The 17,039-nt window shown below is 51.6% G+C and overlaps 1 protein-coding gene across 2 annotated transcripts in view; it reads left to right on the top strand.

The window, feature by feature from the left end:
- The window catches only part of RCOR1 (REST corepressor 1), a 55,559-nt gene that overhangs the window by 28,509 nt on the left and 10,011 nt on the right, over positions 1-17,039 (top strand). For both annotated transcript variants that reach the window (XM_040975038.1, XM_040975039.1), the window contains exons 3-7: positions 1,237-1,320; positions 8,369-8,421; positions 10,036-10,197; positions 12,288-12,406; positions 13,792-13,870. In XM_040975038.1, coding sequence (XP_040830972.1) covers positions 1,237-1,320; positions 8,369-8,421; positions 10,036-10,197; positions 12,288-12,406; positions 13,792-13,870 — 497 coding nt within the window. The remainder of the gene's footprint in view (positions 1-1,236; positions 1,321-8,368; positions 8,422-10,035; positions 10,198-12,287; positions 12,407-13,791; positions 13,871-17,039) is intronic.

Below are 17,039 nucleotides of genomic sequence, written 5' to 3'. Positions count from 1 at the left end.
ACGCATGGTCAAGTTGTCTGTTAGGACAATTTTAATGGTGCGTTTCTGATAGTTGCTTTTTGTTTTTTATTTTTATTGGATTAAAGATGACTTGTTTGCATTTGCATTATATTTTGGTGCTTTGTCTACACATGTCTTTATTATTTGTAGATCATGTTTGGTATTAACATTTCCTACAAGCCATCGTTGCATAAAAAGTTTTTACTAAAAGTCGGTACTCTGGTGCGCTTTGCTGTAATTTCCTCATCTTTTACCCTCTACTGTTGCCTGTTCAGTGGACTCTGTGGAATCCTGCCAAGTTCACAGCCACTCACTAGCCCTTCAGGCATGTTCTCTGAAGTCAGTGCCCCTAGATTCAAGGATGGCAGCATGGGTGGTGACAGTCAAGCACGTTCATTGAAAGGATTAGTCAGTTTCCTGTGATTTCGTTAATGTTTGTACACTTTTGCATTTTTTATTCCCTTGTAAAAAAAGGCCAGAATTTCCCCTGCATTCCTTTGTTGTTGTTTTCAAGGGAAACACAGTGGCAGTGGTGCCCTTGGAAAGGTGCCCAGGGCCGCTGCTGCAGAACCCAGGAGAGCTGACGTCATGGGAGCCCAGTTAGCCCAGTTCTGCAGTCACCCCAGTGCGTGCCGTGAAAAGCACTTGGCCTACCATTTGTACCACGAGTGTTACACATGTAAATGTGTTCCAAACGTTTCCTTTCAGGATAAACTTTTTTAAAAAGAGATTTATTTATTGATTTGAAAGGCAGAGGTGGAGAGGGAGAAACAGAGATCTTCCATCTGCTGTTCACTGCCCCGCAACAACCACGACTGGGCCAGGCTGAAGCCAGAGCAGGAGCTTGCACCAGGTCTCCCACGCGGGTGCGGGGCCGCGGCTGCACGTGCTGCAGGTCTCCCACGCGTGTGCAGGCCCATGGCTGCGCATGCTGCAGGTCTCCCAGTGGTCCCTCAGGTTACAATTTTTTTTACTGGCTATTTGGTAATAAAGCTGCTACAGTGATCGATGGATTATTATTGCCAAGTGAATAGAACTACTGTTTCTGAGAAGGGTGGAATGTGGAGAATGGTTGCCAGGCTGAGCTGTGCTGGCCTGAGCTGCGGGCTGCAGCCCCGTCCCGCTGTCAGGGAAGGGTCGTGGCGGCACCTTCTGAGGCGAGAGGCTGGAGTGGTGGTAGCATCTACTGCTTGTTGTATCTGTGAAATTACAGTAAAATTTTTTCTCTTTTTCAAGCCAAACTAGCAAGACGCAGTCAAGAGCGAGACAATCTGGGCATGTTGGTCTGGTCACCTAATCAGAATCTGTCCGAGGCAAAATGTAAGTTGTCACCTCTATTTTCTTTCTAATTTTAACGAACAGTAAGGATGTTATTTTGTCATGTTTGGGGTGTCATCACCTTCCCTCCGTCTTGGGATGTTGCCTATGTGGATTCTGTGCTGAGCAGAAGGCGGGCTCCAGGGGAAGGAGCCTCACTGCAGCCCTCCCGCTCCCAGGGCACAAGTTTGAACAAGTTTTACTGTTATATGAAAATGTGTTTACCCATTTGTTTGTTTATGTAAAAGAAAGGGACTAAGGATGGGAAGAGGAAAGAGATGTCTCCACTTGCTGTTTCACTCTTGAAATGGCCACTGTGGCAGCTCCGCTGCGAGAAGCCTGGGGCTCTGTCAGGATCCCCCCCCCCCCCCCGCCTGAGCGCGTGGACACACGCACGGGAGCTGCATCTCAGAGCAGCTGGTGGGTCCTGCATGGCATCAGCTTGGCCCGGCGTACCACAGTGCCAGCTTTGACTGAGGTGATCTTAAGATTTATTTATTTATTAGAAAGGCAGACCCAGGGCACAGTGGCATGGCCTAACGGCTAAAGTCCTCACCTTGAACACACTGGGATCCCATATGGGCGCTGGTTCTAATGCCGGCAGCTCCACTTCCCATCCAGCTCCCTGGAAAAAGCAGTCGAGGACGGCCCAAAGCTTTAGGACCTTGCACCCGCGTGGGAGACGCGGAAGAGGTTCCTTGTTCCCGGCTTCAGATCGGCGCAGCACTGGCCATTGCAGTTACTTGGGGAGTGAATCATCGGATGGAAGTTCTTCCTCTCTGTCTCTCCTCCCCTCTGTATATCTCACTTTGCAATAAAAATAAATACGTCTTAAAAAATAAAAAGGCACACCCACAAAGAGAAAGAAATACAGACAATAATTGTAGAGAGATCTTCCACTGTTTCACTCCCCAAGTGGCTGCAACAGCCAGGGCGGAGCCAATCTGAAGCCAGGAGCCAGAAACTTCCTCCAGGTCTCCCACGCGGGTGCAGGTCCCAATGTTCTGGGATGTGCTTGACTGCTTTCCCAGGCCACAAGCAGGGATGGGAAGTGGAGCTGCTGGGACCAGAACCAGTGCCCATGTCAGATCCCGGCACGTTCAAAGAGAGGACCTTAACCACTACACTATTGCGCCGGGCCCCAAAATTTCATTTTTTTAAATAATTTTTCAAAGCAGAGTTACAAAACAAAATGGTGATATTTTGCATGTTTTGGTCATTTCCCAGTCAGTCTTAATAGCCAGGTTGATCCAGGCTAAAACCAAAAGCTAAGAACTGCTTCCGGACCACCTGCTTGGGTGGCAGCAGCTCAGACCTGTGACCCACCAGCCGTTCCCTAGGCGCATTTGTAGAGCTGGGTTGGGGGCTGAGTCTGGGATTCAAGGAGAGGCTCTGACAAGAACATGGTTTGTGTTCCACCTCCCCGGGATGCATGCTCCAAGCTGTGGACACTGTCACAGAGGATCCGTGTTTACTTCTGATATATTACCTTGAATCTTTGTCATCTTCGTTAACTTTGCTTTCTGTATAACTAAGAGAAAGAACAGGTGAAATCCTTTTTTTGAGATTTTGACGACTGTTGATACAGTTTCTGTTTTTGTGTAGAAAGAGAGTGTTCTCAAGGGGTTTTTGACAAAAATAGATTAAGAACCATACAAGTCTTTTTTGTAAAGATGTATTTGTTTTTTATTTGAAAAGAAATTTTACAGAGAGAAGAGACAGAGAGATCATCTGTCTACTGGCTCACCCCCAAATGGCCATAGTGGCTGGAGCTGGGCCGGGCTGGAGTCAGGAACCTGGAGCCGTCTCCAGGTCTTGCACGTGGGTGCAGGGTCCCCAACACTTGGGCCATCCTCCATTGCTTTCCCGACCATAAATGGGGAGCAGGGCAGAAGTGGTGCAGTGGGACTAGAACTGGTGCCTGCAAGGGATCTGCCAGAGCAAGCCATGAGGTCTGTTACTTCACAGTGCTGACCCGTTGAAATCATTAAACCCTAGGTGAAGTCTGGGGCTGGTAGGTGCCCCCCATCATGCCCAGACTGTGTTCGTCGAAGTATTATTAATAGAGCCGGGAGCATGCCATCCTGCAGCCTCCTGCTGAACTGAGCCCCGGAGCGCAGGTGTTGGAGCGGCAGGTCAGGCTGTGATCCGGAAGGACTCGCTGAGCTAGCAGCAGGTGGAGGATCTCTGTCTTTCCTCTCGGCGCTCTGCCTTTAGTGCACACACACAGGACTGTTGGGGTTTTGCTTTGTAAGGATTTATTTATGTGAAAGAGGAATGGACAGAAGCAAGGTCCTCCACCCACTGGGTTACTCCCCGAGTCTTGTTCTTGAACGTCGAGGTGCTTTCTTGCCTCTCTGTGCTGTAACATAGCCGTGCGATTTGCGGTGTCCTTGGCAGCTGCGCCCGTTGCTAGTTCCTTGTTTAGGGACACTTTGTGACTGTCTCTTCTGCCAGAGAAGCAGCACAGAGCGCACAGTGCTGCGACATGTTTGTTGATTGAGGGAGGAGCGGCTTTGGTGGGCAGCACGTGGTCTCCAGGACTACCCCTTTGCCACCCTGGGGTTTTTTTTTTAAGGTTTATTTTTATTATTTTTTTATTGGAAAGGCGGATATACAGAGAGGAGAGACAGAGAGGAAGATCTTCCGTCCAATGATTCACTCCCCAAGTGAACGCAACGGCCGATACTATGCCGATCCGAAGCCAGGAGCCTCTTCCGGGTCTCCCACGTGGGTGCAGGGTCCCAAAGCTTTGGGCCGTCCTCGACTGCTTTCCCAGGCCACAGGCAGGGAGCTGGAAGGGAAGCGGGGCTGCCGGGATAGAACCGGCGCCCATATGGGATCCCGGGCGTGCAAGGCGAGGACCTTAACCACTTGCACCACCGCGCTGGGCCCCACCCTGGGTTTTGAGCAGTCTTGGCAGAACCTTCTCTGCTTCCAGGGTGGCTGCAGACACAGAGCAGCAGTGATTGCCGGGCCCCTGGCCGCCCGACTCTCTGACCCACGGGTTCCCGAGCCTGAGAGGACACCCTGCTGCACCCTGCTGGGAGAGCATTCCTGTCTCATGGGTGCCCTCAGAGTTGGTCACTGCCTGATTCTCCTTCAGTGGCCTCCTGCCTGGGCCCTGGCGCAGGTCGGTTGCACCAAGTGGGTGTGGGCTGGAGGGAGAGGTGGGCTGCTCCACTCCAGGTGGTTCCTAGTAATGAGAGGAAGGAGCTGGTGAGTCAGGTGTTGGGCCCCTGTTGCCCTCATGGCAGAGCGGGTGGCACTTTGGGCTCCCGACCTTGGCCCCTCCTCCTTTGCTGGCTGAGCTGGTTTAGTTTGCTTTAGGCAAATTGAAATTTTCTGAGGAGAAAGGTGAATTAATCACAACTGAATGTCATTCTGTTGGTGGTCAGGGTGTTTTTTTTTTTTTTTTTTTTTTTGAAAGATTTATTTTGAAAGGTAGATTGACAGAGAGAATCAGAAGCAGAGGTCTTCCATCTGCTGGTTCACTCCTCCAATGGCTGCAGGGGCTGGAGCTGAGCTAATCTGAAGCCAGGAGCGGGAGCCAAAGAGTAGGGCCTCCCTGTGCTGCTTTCTGGGCCACAGGCAGGGTCAGGAGTGCAGCTGCCCACGCGAGGCCCAGTGCCCACGTGGGATGCGGTGCTGCAGGCACAGGGTTGCCTTGCTGCACCACAGCACTGTCTCCTGTTGATGGTCAGTTTCAAAGATTGCAACTTCACCTGCGTGGATGCACAGATACGTGAGTGCTGCAGAGGACAGAAGGACCGTGTGTCCTGTTGCCTGTGAAGCGTTCTGTCTGAAAGAGACTTCTGCTAGGAGAGCTGTGAAGGAGGGGCGGTCATCAGGGGGTGGCCTGGAAAGGGAGGAGTTAGACCTGAAGCTGGCAAGTGTGCAGCCTGTCAAGGAGGCTGGCACAGAGGTCAGGAAGTTACATTTTCCTAGATAAAGTGCATCCTGGCACTCTTGAGAGGACTGGTGGCCTGTATTTGCTTTGGCATAGTCTGATTTCTTTTTGCCATGTTCCCTTAGTGGAGGCATCCTTCATCTGTTGGTTGTATTCGTGTCTGTGTCCACCAGGTGGCAGGATTGCTTCAGCTAAGCTCGTTTTGGTTCTTGAGTTACAGGGATAATTCATTTATTTTAGTTAGAGGAAATGTCATGATATTTGTTGCCATATCCCTACAGTATTTTTGGCACACTCAGTTTGAGTCATGAGAGAAGTTGGTGTCATGTGTCTTTGCTGTTGCGGGGTTATGCTATGTTATTTTGCAAAAGCTCTGCGAAGGCTGTAGTTTGTCCCCGCCCCACCTGGGCCGGCCGAGCCTCCAGTGTGTCGGAGGAGGGCGAGGTGATCTGAGGCCGTGGTGGTGGAATTGGAGACTGTTAGCGGTAGGTACTCAGAGGATGTGCCCGCGTTTCTTCCTCTGTTTCTGTCACTTGCATCATCAGCCACAGTTCTGCTTTCCTGACTCAGGGCTGTTTTTCCCACCCCTTCTCTCAGGAAACAGGGTTTTTAACGGCCAGGGTGTGGCCCATACGGCTCTGTGCCCCTGGTCGACATCCCTGCCCCCCTTGAGTACTTGTGGTAATAGAATTAAGAAGACAACCCTGTGAAGAGTGTGCGGCTCTCGGTGGCAGGTGTCTGCCCTCCGCGTAACTGTGGGCGGGCAGTGGGGGCACAGCCAGTAAGCTGCTGCCTGCCACATTTGGCATCCTGCACTGCCTGCTGCTCCCTTTACAGTCAAGGCCCCTACTCATGCGCCTGGGAGAGCTCAGGAGCTGCTCAGCACGCGGGCCCTTCCCGCCCGCCGTGGAGAACTGATGTGGTTGGTGCCTGGCCTCGGCCCAGCTCCTTCCCGGCTGTTACAGGGACTGGGGCAGTGACCCGGCACATGGATGGTCTCTGTTGCTCTGCCTTTAGTGCACACGCAGGACTGTTGGGGCTTTGGTTTTTTAAGGATTTATTTATTTGAAAGAGGAATAGACGGAGAGAAGGCAAGGTCCTCCACCCACTGGGTTACTCCCCGGCTGGCTTCAGCACTTGGACCGTCCTGCGCTGCTTTCCCAGGCACTCGACCAGGAGTAGAGCAGCTGGGTCTTGAACTGGTGCTCCTGTGGGATTCTGATTTCACAGACAGTGGCTTTATGAGCTATTCCACAGTGCTGGCCCTAGTGTATCTTTTACAAAAAGTGTTTCTAGATTTATTTGAAAGGAAGGTAGAGAGAAGCAGGTCAGCAGTTGAGGCTGTCCACTTGAGCTGTGGCGTCAGGCGCCTTAGCTGGAAGCCAGGTGAGCGGGAGAGCTGGGACTTTGAAACCCAGACTCTCCGTTGTGGGGTGCACATCTCAAGTGCCCCAGATCTCACCACTGCCCCAAACACTGCTGCAGCTGCCGGATCTCCCAGCTGTTTCTCCTGGTTTACCATCACTGTAGTCGGTTCTGGGAAGCTGGATGGTCCCCGCCTCGCAGCTGCTCTCCATCCCGCACACTCCTGCGCTTTGCTGCAAATGCAGACTCTCAGGAGGCAGTAGGGATTTTGTGTGTTTTCTTGATGAATGAGGCCTCACTTCTCTCCTGCACATGATGCTCCTGACAGCTCTGCCTCCCCGGGCGTCAGCAAGGAGCCGGCTCTTCAGGGTCGCCTTGTCTCGGGGTCTGTGTGATGCATATCTTTGTTCATCCTGATTTAAGATGCACAAATCTTTGCTTGGAAACACTGCAGCATGCAATAATAGAGTTGCTTTTTTTTTTTTTAAGATTTATTTATTTATTGGAAAGTCAGGTGTACAGAGAGGAGGAGAGACAGAAGAAGATCTTCCGTCCGATGATTTACTCCCCAAGTGAGCGCAACGGCCGATGCTATGCCGATCCGAAGCCAGGATCTAGAAACTTCTTCTGGGTATCCCACACGGGTGCAGGGTCCCAAGGCCTTGAGCTGTCCTCGACTGCTTTCCCAGGCCACAAGCAGGGAGCTGGATGGGGAGTGGAGCTGCTGGGATTAGAACCGGTGCCCATATGGGATCCCAGCGCGTTCAAGGCCAGGACTTTAGCCGCTAGGCCATGCCGCTGAGCCCTAGAGTTGCTTTTAAAGTTGAATTCCGTGGCACAATGACTGGTTTCTTTTCCTGAATCTCCCCCCTCTTTTCCCCCCAAGGTGAATTGATTGATTTGAAAGTCAGAATTAAAGAAAGATGGAGTCAGAGTGATTGTTCATTTGCTGGCTCACCAGGGCTGGACCGGGAGCATCTGGGTCTCCCATGTTTGTGTCAGGGTGTTGGGTTGGAAGTGAAACAGCTGGGACGCCGATCTGTATCCATAGGGGGTGCCAGCAGCACTGGTGGGAGCTTCGCCTGCCAGGCCACCACACGGCCCATGATTCTTTTGCTTGTGACTAGCAAATCATCCTGTTAGCTAAGTTACACAGTGCTGGAGGCCCCTCAGCCAGTGGACTTGCCCATCCTGTACACTGGGAGGCAGGTGGGCGCATGGACACAAACCTGCAAGTGTGCTGGCGCTTTCCAAGACCCTCAGGGCTCGCTCATTTCCGGGGCCAGTTTCCCAGTGGCCTCGCTCCGCAGCTTCTCCTGGCCGTGTCTGAGACCACCTCTGGCCGCCCTCTCTTCCCGTGGCGGACGTGAGCGCTGCTGAGGCCCCTTGGGCTCACGCTGGCGTCCTCAGCAGGCCTGTGTCTGTGGCTTCTCTTCCGTTCCTTGGGGATCGGGCACCTTCATCAGCCTTACCCTCTGTTCTCGCGAGGAGAAATGTGAGTGGGCTTTGCTTTCTAGAGTTGACATGACTTAGGAAAACCCAGTTGCAGGCTATCCTCAGCTGACACCAAAAATGAAACACAAGAGGGAGATTCTTCTTGGTGGTATTTCAAATTCTGTAACACACAGCTAATAACCTCTCAGAAGGGCGATCCCGCTGGCTGGGTCTGTGATTGGTGCTACGACCCTGTTCTGTTACCATCGTGTGTGTGCGCGCGCGCGCGCGCACCCTGGCTGCCCTGCCAGTGCTCACGGCCTTCCCTGTCTTGTGTTTCAGTGGACGAGTACATCGCCATTGCCAAGGAGAAGCACGGCTACAACATGGAGCAGGTGATAACACTTGTTTTCTCTCTGCCCGCCCTGCGCGGGTCTCCCTCCGGGTCCTGGGCGGGTCTCCCTCTGGGCCCTGCGCGGGTCTCCCTCCGGGTCCTGGGCAGGTTTCCCTCTGGGTCCTGGGCGGGTTTCCCTCCGGGTCCTAGGAAGGTCTCCCTCCGGGCCCTGCGCGGGTCTCCCTCCGGGTCCTGGGCGGGTCTCCCTCCAGGCCCTGCGTGGGTCTCCCTCCGGACAGCACCCCACACCTGCTCTGCTTGGGACAGGGGAAGGGCATTGTCCCTGAGGAAGTGATTGGCTTGTTTTTCCTTTGGCTTTGATTTTGTTTTCCACTCAGGCTTTCACTACCTGATCTATTATGTTTGATATTTGTTGTTTTGAATCAATTTCCAAATGCAAACATTACCTAGAATTTTAAAATATTTTTGAAACATTTACAAGAAAGCCAGATTTGTTTTTCTAGAGGTCTAATAAAATTTTATTTCAGGCTTATTTCCAATTATTATTATTTTAGTTTTTCCCTATTTGAGATGTAGGGAGGAAAGTTTCTGTCCACCTGTTCATTGCTAAATGCATACAACAGCCTGGCAAAGGGCACGGGGCTGCAGCTAAGCCTGTAAGCTCAGAGGTGCAAGGCCGGGCAGGGAAGCAGGGGGAGGCTCTTAGTGTGGGTAGAGAGCTTTAGTTGCCAGGGGAGAGTCTGGTGGACTACTTCGTCACGGGAGCTGGCCCAGGACCACTTCCGCTGGGGGAGGCTAACTGCGTGAGAACAGTGGCCGCTGAGCTGTTTAGCACTGGCTCTGCTCACCGTGCCCTCGTGCCGAGTGCTGACGTACTTGGACACCAAGGAACAGACACAGCAGCGCGCTGGGAAGTGGGGACATTTATCCTACCCTCCTTCTTCCACACTTCACCCTCCGCGCCCTAATCAGAGCCCCTCAACTGTCTACGTAAAGAAAGACACAACACCGGGCCTTTATGCCAGTCTTGAGGGAGCTGGTACCTGCAGCATCACACACGGGCTCCAGTCCATGTCTTGGCTGCTCCACTTCTTTTTTTTTTTTTTAGATTTATTTTTATTATTATTGTTATTATTTTTTAATTGGAAAGGCGGAGAGACAGAGAGGAAGATCTTCCGTCCGATGATTCACTCCCCAAGTGAGTGCAATGGCCGATGCTATGCGGATCCGAAGCCAGGAGCCTCTTCCGGGTCTCCCACGCGGGTGCAGGGTCCCAAAGCTTCGGGCCGTCCGCTAGGCCACGCTGCCAGGCCCAGAAAATATGTATTTTTAAAGATTTATTTATTTTTGGGCCTGGCGCAGTGACTGCAATGACTGGAGCTGCGCTGATCAGAAGCCAGAAGCCAGGAGCTTCTTCCAAGTCTCCCATGTAGGTGCAGGGTCCTAAGGCTTTGGGTCGTCCTCAATTGCTCATTGCAGTCACTTGGGGAGTGAGTCAACGGACAGAACATCTTCCTCTTTGTCTCTCCTCCTCTCTGTATATCTTACTTTACAATTAAAAAAAAAAAGTTGTGCTTGTTCTTATATTACAAGTCTCGTTTCCATGTTTGGATTTCATTAAATTCTTCTAAAATTTCACTGATTTTTTTTTCAGGCCCTTGGGATGCTGTTTTGGCATAAGCATAATATTGAAAAATCACTGGCAGACCTACCCAACTTCACCCCCTTCCCCGATGAATGGACTGTGGAAGATAAAGTCTTATTTGAGCAAGCCTTTAGTTTTCATGGAAAGACATTTCATAGAATTCAGCAGATGGTAAGTGCTGTTTGTCCATGCATTGGTTCTCTCCCTGAGATGGGGACAGATGGCCAGCGCTGGGTCAGGGGAAGGCAGGAGACGGGAGCTCCGGCCGGGTCTGCTCCCCGGGTCTCCTCCCCGGGTCTCCCCTGGCCCGGTCTGCTCCCCGGGTCTCCTCCCCCGGTCTCCCCCCCGGGTCTCCCCTGGCCCGGTCTGCTCCCCGGGTCTCCCGTGTGGTTGCAGGAGCCCAGCACTTGGATGGTTTCCTGCCGCTTTCCTAATGCCTTGATGGAAGAGCTGGGTTGGAAGTGGAGTGTTCAGGACTTGAATCAGTTCTCATGGGATGCTGGCACGACAGGTGGCAACTTAACGTGCTATACCACATCATTGGGGCCCCCGCATTACTTAGAAACCACTGTTTTTATTAATTTTGTCCTAATCAGAAAATCAGTGCTGTGACTGAGGACATTTCTGGTGCTTAAGAGTGAGCCTTGTCTTGGATAGACCGGGATCCCATACGGGCCCCTGTTTGTGTCCCAGCTGCTCCATTTCCTGTCCAGCTCCCTGCTCTTGACCAGGGAGGGCAGTGGAGGACAGCACCAAGCCTTGAGACCCTTCACCCGCATGGGAGACCCGGAAGAAACTTCTGGCTCCTGGCTTCATTCGGCTCAGCTACAGCCATTGCAACTAGTTGGGGAGTGAACCAGCAGACTGAAGATCTTTCTCTCTTTAAATCTAACTTTACAAGAAAAATAAAAATAAATCTTTAAAAAAAGAAGACGACGAAGACGAAAAGCAGAGCCTGGTGTAAAAGCCTGGTGGCTAAAGTCCTCATCCTGTACACCCTGGGATCCCATTCGGCTCCAATTCCAATCCCGGCAGCCCCGCTTCCCTTCCAGCTCCCTGCCTGTGGCCTGGGAAAGCAGTCGAGGACGGACCAAACCCCTGGTACCCTGCACCCGCATGGGAGGCCTGGAGGAGGCTGCTGGCTCCTGGCTTCAGATTAGTTTAGCTTCAGCTGATCTTGGGACCACTTGGGGAGAGAATCATCGGATGGAAGATCTTCCTGTCTGTCTCTCCTCCTCTACTGTACATCTAAATTTCCAATTAAGAAAAAGAAAAAGAATGATCCTTTTTAAACATATCTAAACAGTTCCCTTTTTAGTGTTCAGCATGTTGGCTCAATAAATTTTCACCTTGCAAATGCCAGAATCCCATATTGGTGCCAGTGTGGGTCCTGGCTGTCCTACTTCCCATCCAGCTCTCTGCTTCTGCCCTGTGAAAGCAATGGAGGTTGCTGCAAAGCCTGGGTCCCTGCACTCATGTGAGTGACCCAGAAGAGGCTCCTGGCTTCATTTCGGCTCAGCACTGGCCATTGCTGGCAGTTGGAGAGTGAACCAACAAATGGAAGATTTTTCTCTCTGTCCTGAAAACACGATCTGCCTTTTCAATAAAAATATTTTCTTTAAGTTTGTTTTTAAAGATTTATTTTATTTTATTAGAAAGTCATTTACAGAGCAGGAGAAACAAAGATTTCCATCTGTTGGTTCACTCCCCAAGTGGCCACAACAACTGGCGCTGAGCCAACCCCAAGCTGGAGCAGGGAGCTGGATGGGAAGTGGAGCTGCCAGGATTAGAACCGGTGACCATATGGGATCCTGGCGCGTTCAAGGCGAGGACTTTAACCACTAATCATGCCGGGTCCCAGAATAGTTTTTAAAAATGACCTGTCGGGCCCGGCGCGGTGGCGCAAGTGGTTAAGTCCTCGCCTTGCAACCCCGGGATCCCATATGGGCGCCGGTTCTAATCCCGGCAGCCCCGCTTCCCTTCCAGCTCCCTGCTTGTGGCCTGGGAAAGCAGTGGAGGACGGCCCAAAGCTTTGGGAACCTGCACCCGTGCGGGAGACCCGGAAGAGGCTCCTGGCTTCGGATCGGCATAGTATCGGCCCGTTGCGCTCACTTGGGGAGTGAATCAACGGACGGAAGATCTTCCTCTCTCTCTCTCTCTCTCTCCTCTCTCTGTATATCCGCCTTTCCAATGAAAAAATAATAAAAATAAATCTTTAAAAAAAAAAAAAATGACCTGTCAATCCTCTTTTTTATATTTAGCTTCCTGATAAATCCATAGCAAGTCTCGTGAAGTTTTACTACTCTTGGAAGAAGACGAGAACTAAAACCAGTGTGATGGATCGCCATGCTCGGAAACAGAAGCGAGAGCGGGAGGAGAGGTGAGCCGCTTGCAGCTGTGCTGGCGCCCCCAGGGGGTGCCAGCTGCCCTGCGCTGTGTTCCTGCACTGGTGCCCCTCGGGTACTTCTCCTGCCTTGGCTTCTGCTTGGAGTAGTGATCTTGTACACCGGTTTGTTTTCCTTTCGCTTAAAGCTGACACACAAACCCGACCACCTGTTGTTTCATAAGAAAGGTGGGAAGCACTGCGGGTTAGATTCTCTTCTGCCCTGGTTCTTTGAGAGAGGGATGTTTTGGGATTTCTCACCCCTGCCTGCTTTTAAGGCTCACTCTGCCTCGCCTGGGCTGAAATGGGGGTCTTTTCTCAGTTAATGACACCAGTCAGAATGAAGGAGAATGAGCTTCGTGTGCTGTGCTGTCACTGCTCAGGGCAGTTCAGTTTCCTAATGAAGAAGCGCTGTGTAGGAGCATGGTGCGATGAGTAGTGTCAAGAATTGAACGCGGGAGGTGAGAGTGACAAGCCGCTTCGGTGCGCTTTCCCAGTGATGTGCAGTGGCCTGCTGCCTGCGATGTGTGCTGCTGCTCTGCAGTCCAGCCCTGTGGGCTCGCTCGCGGCTCAGTCCTGTCCCTCACATGATAGGCTCCGTTACAGTTACTCAGAGCAAGCTGGTCAGGATGCAGTCGGAGGGCTGGGGACAGTCCCGCACTGTCCCGCACCGTCCTGGACCGTGATGATCAGAGTAGCAGCCCAAGCCCCTGGCCTGTGCTGCCATGGCTGGCGATGTGCTGTGCTGATTCGGCGTCCACACTCTCGCGAGGAACGTCTTGGCCATGAGTGGTTCTTGTTGTACAGTGGCTGGGGAGAGAAGCCATCGGTGGGCGCGTTCCCAGTGAACTGGCATCCTCACTGTCCAGTCATTTCTATGTGACAAACCGGGCAGCCATTCGACCCCAGTGGGACTTTCAGAGGAGTTCTTGCCTATGAGGGGTTTTGGGGGATTGAGGAGATGCAGGGAGGGGAAGAAGGGTATAAACCATGTGAGGGGCCATGCCTTTGTAAATGTTCCCCTTAAACACAGTTAGTGTTATAAGATGACTTATCCGGGCCGCCAGGGCCTCCCAGGCTTGGTGTCCAGCAGCAGCTGGTTCTCTGCTGGTCTTGTCCTGTTTCTCCAGCAGACGGCTGTGGGGACGTGTCGTTTAATAAGTCGAAGGTGGAGCCGCGCCACTTGGACCTGGTTTGGGGTCTGCTGCCTGCTGCAGCAACTTTGCATTGTCCAGTCTGAAACCTGGGGTGTTGGATTACTTCCCCCTCATAGATGTGTTTTAATCTTATGTTGAACACATAAGCCAGTTCATTTGTGTTTGTATTTTAAGTGGAATCAGCTAAGAAAAAAAAGTTTCATTAACTTGTTCTTGTTGTTTCAGTGAGGATGAACTGGAAGAAACAAATGGAAATAACCCCATTGACATTGAGGTTGATCCAAATAAGGAAAGCAAAAAAGAGGTATTTCCCCCTTTGGTATTATTTAGGCAGATAAATTCTATTCCACAAATGAGCCACTCCTCTCTGCCGTTGTACTTAGTATGCTGAGAGCTGTCTGCAGAGGCGGTGCCTTTGTTGAACTCGAGAGGCAGAGATGGCTTCCATGCACTGCTTTCTTGACTCCACATGTCTCCAATGGCCAGGCTGGACTGGACAGGAGCTGAGCTCTCAGTTGGGTCTGCTATGCAGGTGGCTGGTACTCAGTCGTCTGAGCCATCATCACTGCCTTCTGAGTCTGTATTGGCAGGAAGCTGGCCTCATGGGCTAGGGCAGGGGCAAGGGCACGTGTCAAGCCCAGGTTCCCCAGGGGTGGGCTCCGGGGGTCCTACCTGCTGGTTCCCACAGCCACGTTATTAAATGTCAGGAAGTAGGCGCATCAAGCCAGGAGTGTGGTCTCTTGTCAGGCAGCAGCTCTCGCTGGGCTTCTTTCTCTGGGGGCGCTGCTCCGCTGAGCCTGCGCACTCCGCCCAAGGGTCCCTCTCCATCTGTGTCTGCTTGCACATGCAGGGTCACGGGCACATCTGGGGACAGAGGCCGATTTTGGTGGCTCAGAAGCAGCCAGTACGCTCCCTCACACATCTGTCTGCCATCACAGAGACCGTGTGCCGATTTCAGTCTCTGCCTTGAGGGCCCACAGCCCCAGCAGTGTGGAGGACTTCTGCCTGCGCTTACGTGCGGACACTTAACAGTTTGTGGGAAATGGAGTCAAAGGATAAGTGTATATTGGTGAAAATGAAGTATTTTTTTAAGTTCATGTACCGCATGTTGTTAAAAATTTTGTACAAAAATTTTTATTTTAGTTCCGTTTTCAAGTTTTGAAATGCCCTTAAAGTATAAGAACAGTTATTTTATGTGTGAAAAACAAGGGTCTAGATAAAGCTCAACTTTAAAATCACATTGGTAATATAAGCTTTTTCTAGACCAGACAGGAAACACGGCTGAAGGGAAAAAGGCAGTTGGAGTGATGAGGAAATGGCGTCCATAATCTCTAAGATCGGGTGATGATGATGATGAGATGGCTCGCCTGGGCTCCTGCCATGCTGAGTAGATTCGCTTTTTTTTAGATTTATTTTTTAAATTTTTTTATTGGAAAGGCGGATAGACTGAGAGGAAGATCCTCCGTTCGATGATTCACTCCCCAAGTGAGCACAACAGGCAGATACTATGCCGATCCGAAGCCAGGAGCCTCTTCCGGGTCTCCCACGCGGGTGCAGGTCCCAAAGCCTTGGGCCGTCCTCGACTGCCTTCCCAGGCCACAGGCAGGGAGCTGGATGGGAAGCAGGGCCGCCGGGATTAGAACCGGCACCCATATGGGTTCCCGGGGTTGCTAGGCGAGGACCTTTAACCATTTGCACCACCACGCCGGGCCCGTAGATTCACTTTTTAAAAATAATAGCCTGGGGCCCGGAGCAGTGGCGCAAGTGGTTAAAGGTCCTCGCCTAGCACGCCCGGGATCCCATATGGGCGCCGGTTCTAATCCCGGCAGCCCCGCTTCCCTTCCAGCTCCCTGCCTGTGGCCTGGGAAAGCAGTCGAGGACGGCCCAAAAGCTTTGGGAACCTGCACCCGCGTGGGAGACCCAGAAGAGGCTCCTGGCTTCGGATCGGCATAGTATCGGCCCGTTGCGCTCACTTGGGGAGTGAATCATCGGACGGAAGATCTTTCTCTCTGTCTCTCCTCTCTCTGTATATCCGCCTTTCCAATGAAAAAATAATAAAAATAAATCTTAAAAAAAAATAATAGCCTGATGGAGCTAGTGTGGGTGTTGACAGCCTGTGTGGGCACAGTTCATGCCCTTACCTTCTGTCCAGCTCGCACTGGGTCTGATTCATTGCAGACCCTGTGGGCAGCAGTGGAGGCTGCCATGGTGAGGCTCCTGCTTCACTGTGGACATTGGGAGACTGAGGCAGCCAGTAGTAGCTTTCTGTTTTTCTTATATTTAAAAAAAATTTTTTTAAGTTAACACTATTATTTGAAAGACCAAGTTTCAGAGAGGGAGAGATCTTCCATCTGCGATTTTACTCTCCAAATGCCTGCAGCTCCTGGAGTTGAGCTGGTCTGGAGCCAGGAGCTTCCTCTGGATCTCCCACACGGGTGCAGGGTTCCAAGGCTTTGGGCCGTCCTCCACTGCATTCCCAGGCCACAAGCAGGGAGCTGGATGGGAAGTGGAGTAGTCAGGACATGAACTGGCATCCATATGGGATGCTGGTACCAAAGGTAAAATTAACTTGCTGTGCCACCGAGTCACCCCTCTTTCTCCATCTGATTTCAGGAGGTCAGCTTTTAGTGTAGTAGCTGAAGCTGCCACCTATAGTAGCAGCTTCCCTTACAGGGACCATTTGATGCTGGCTGCCCCACTTGTGTATCTCGTTTCCTGATATTAGCCTGAGACGGCACTGGGAGATGCCCCGTGGGGCTGTGGCTTTGACACATGTCGAAATGCAGATGAAGCTCGTGCCGTGGCCCTGCCGCCCCAGCCTTGCTGGTCATGTGGGGAGCGAGCCAGTAACTGAGATACTCTCACTCTCATTCTCACTTTGATTTTCAAATTAGTGAGTCTTTATAATCGTTTATTGCAAACCTGTTCATTTTTTTTTTACAAATTAGTAAAGTCCAGAAATGCTAAATGTTTTCCACAAAAGATATGTAAAAAGTCATACTTTTATCATTTTAAAACGTGCATGTGTCTTTAACCAAAAAAGAAAAAAAAAAAGATCTATTTATTTATTTGAAAGAGTTACAGAGGAAGAAACAGATCTGCTGGACTACTGCCCAAGTGGCCGCAATGAAGGGCACGGAGCCAATCCGACACCAGAAGCCAGGAGTTTCTCCTGGTTTCCCATATGTGCGCAGGGGTCCAGGGACTGTTGACAGAAAATGGAGCAGCCAGGGCTTGAACTGGTGCCCGTGTGAGATCCCAACACCGCAGCCAGAAGCATTTCTTGCTATGCCCTGTCCCTGAGGAGAAGTGAAGTCTCAGACCCTTCCCCAGTGCTCACTTAGTGTTTGTGTTTGGTCCTGGGCCACGCTATGCCAGCAGACGTGCCATTATGTGGCAGAGGCAGAGTGTGCCTTCTGTCCGGCTCCCAGCGGCAGGTGGGGGACAGGGACCCAGTGCTGACGTCACTCCAA

Source organism: Ochotona curzoniae, unplaced genomic scaffold, assembly GCF_017591425.1.
Source record: "Ochotona curzoniae isolate NIBS_2020 unplaced genomic scaffold, NIBS_Ocur_1.0 contig_2688, whole genome shotgun sequence".
Classification (NCBI taxonomy): domain Eukaryota; kingdom Metazoa; phylum Chordata; class Mammalia; order Lagomorpha; family Ochotonidae; genus Ochotona; species Ochotona curzoniae.
The sequence above is the reverse complement of the archived record's forward strand: the minus strand, read 5'-3'. Positions and strand labels throughout refer to the sequence as shown.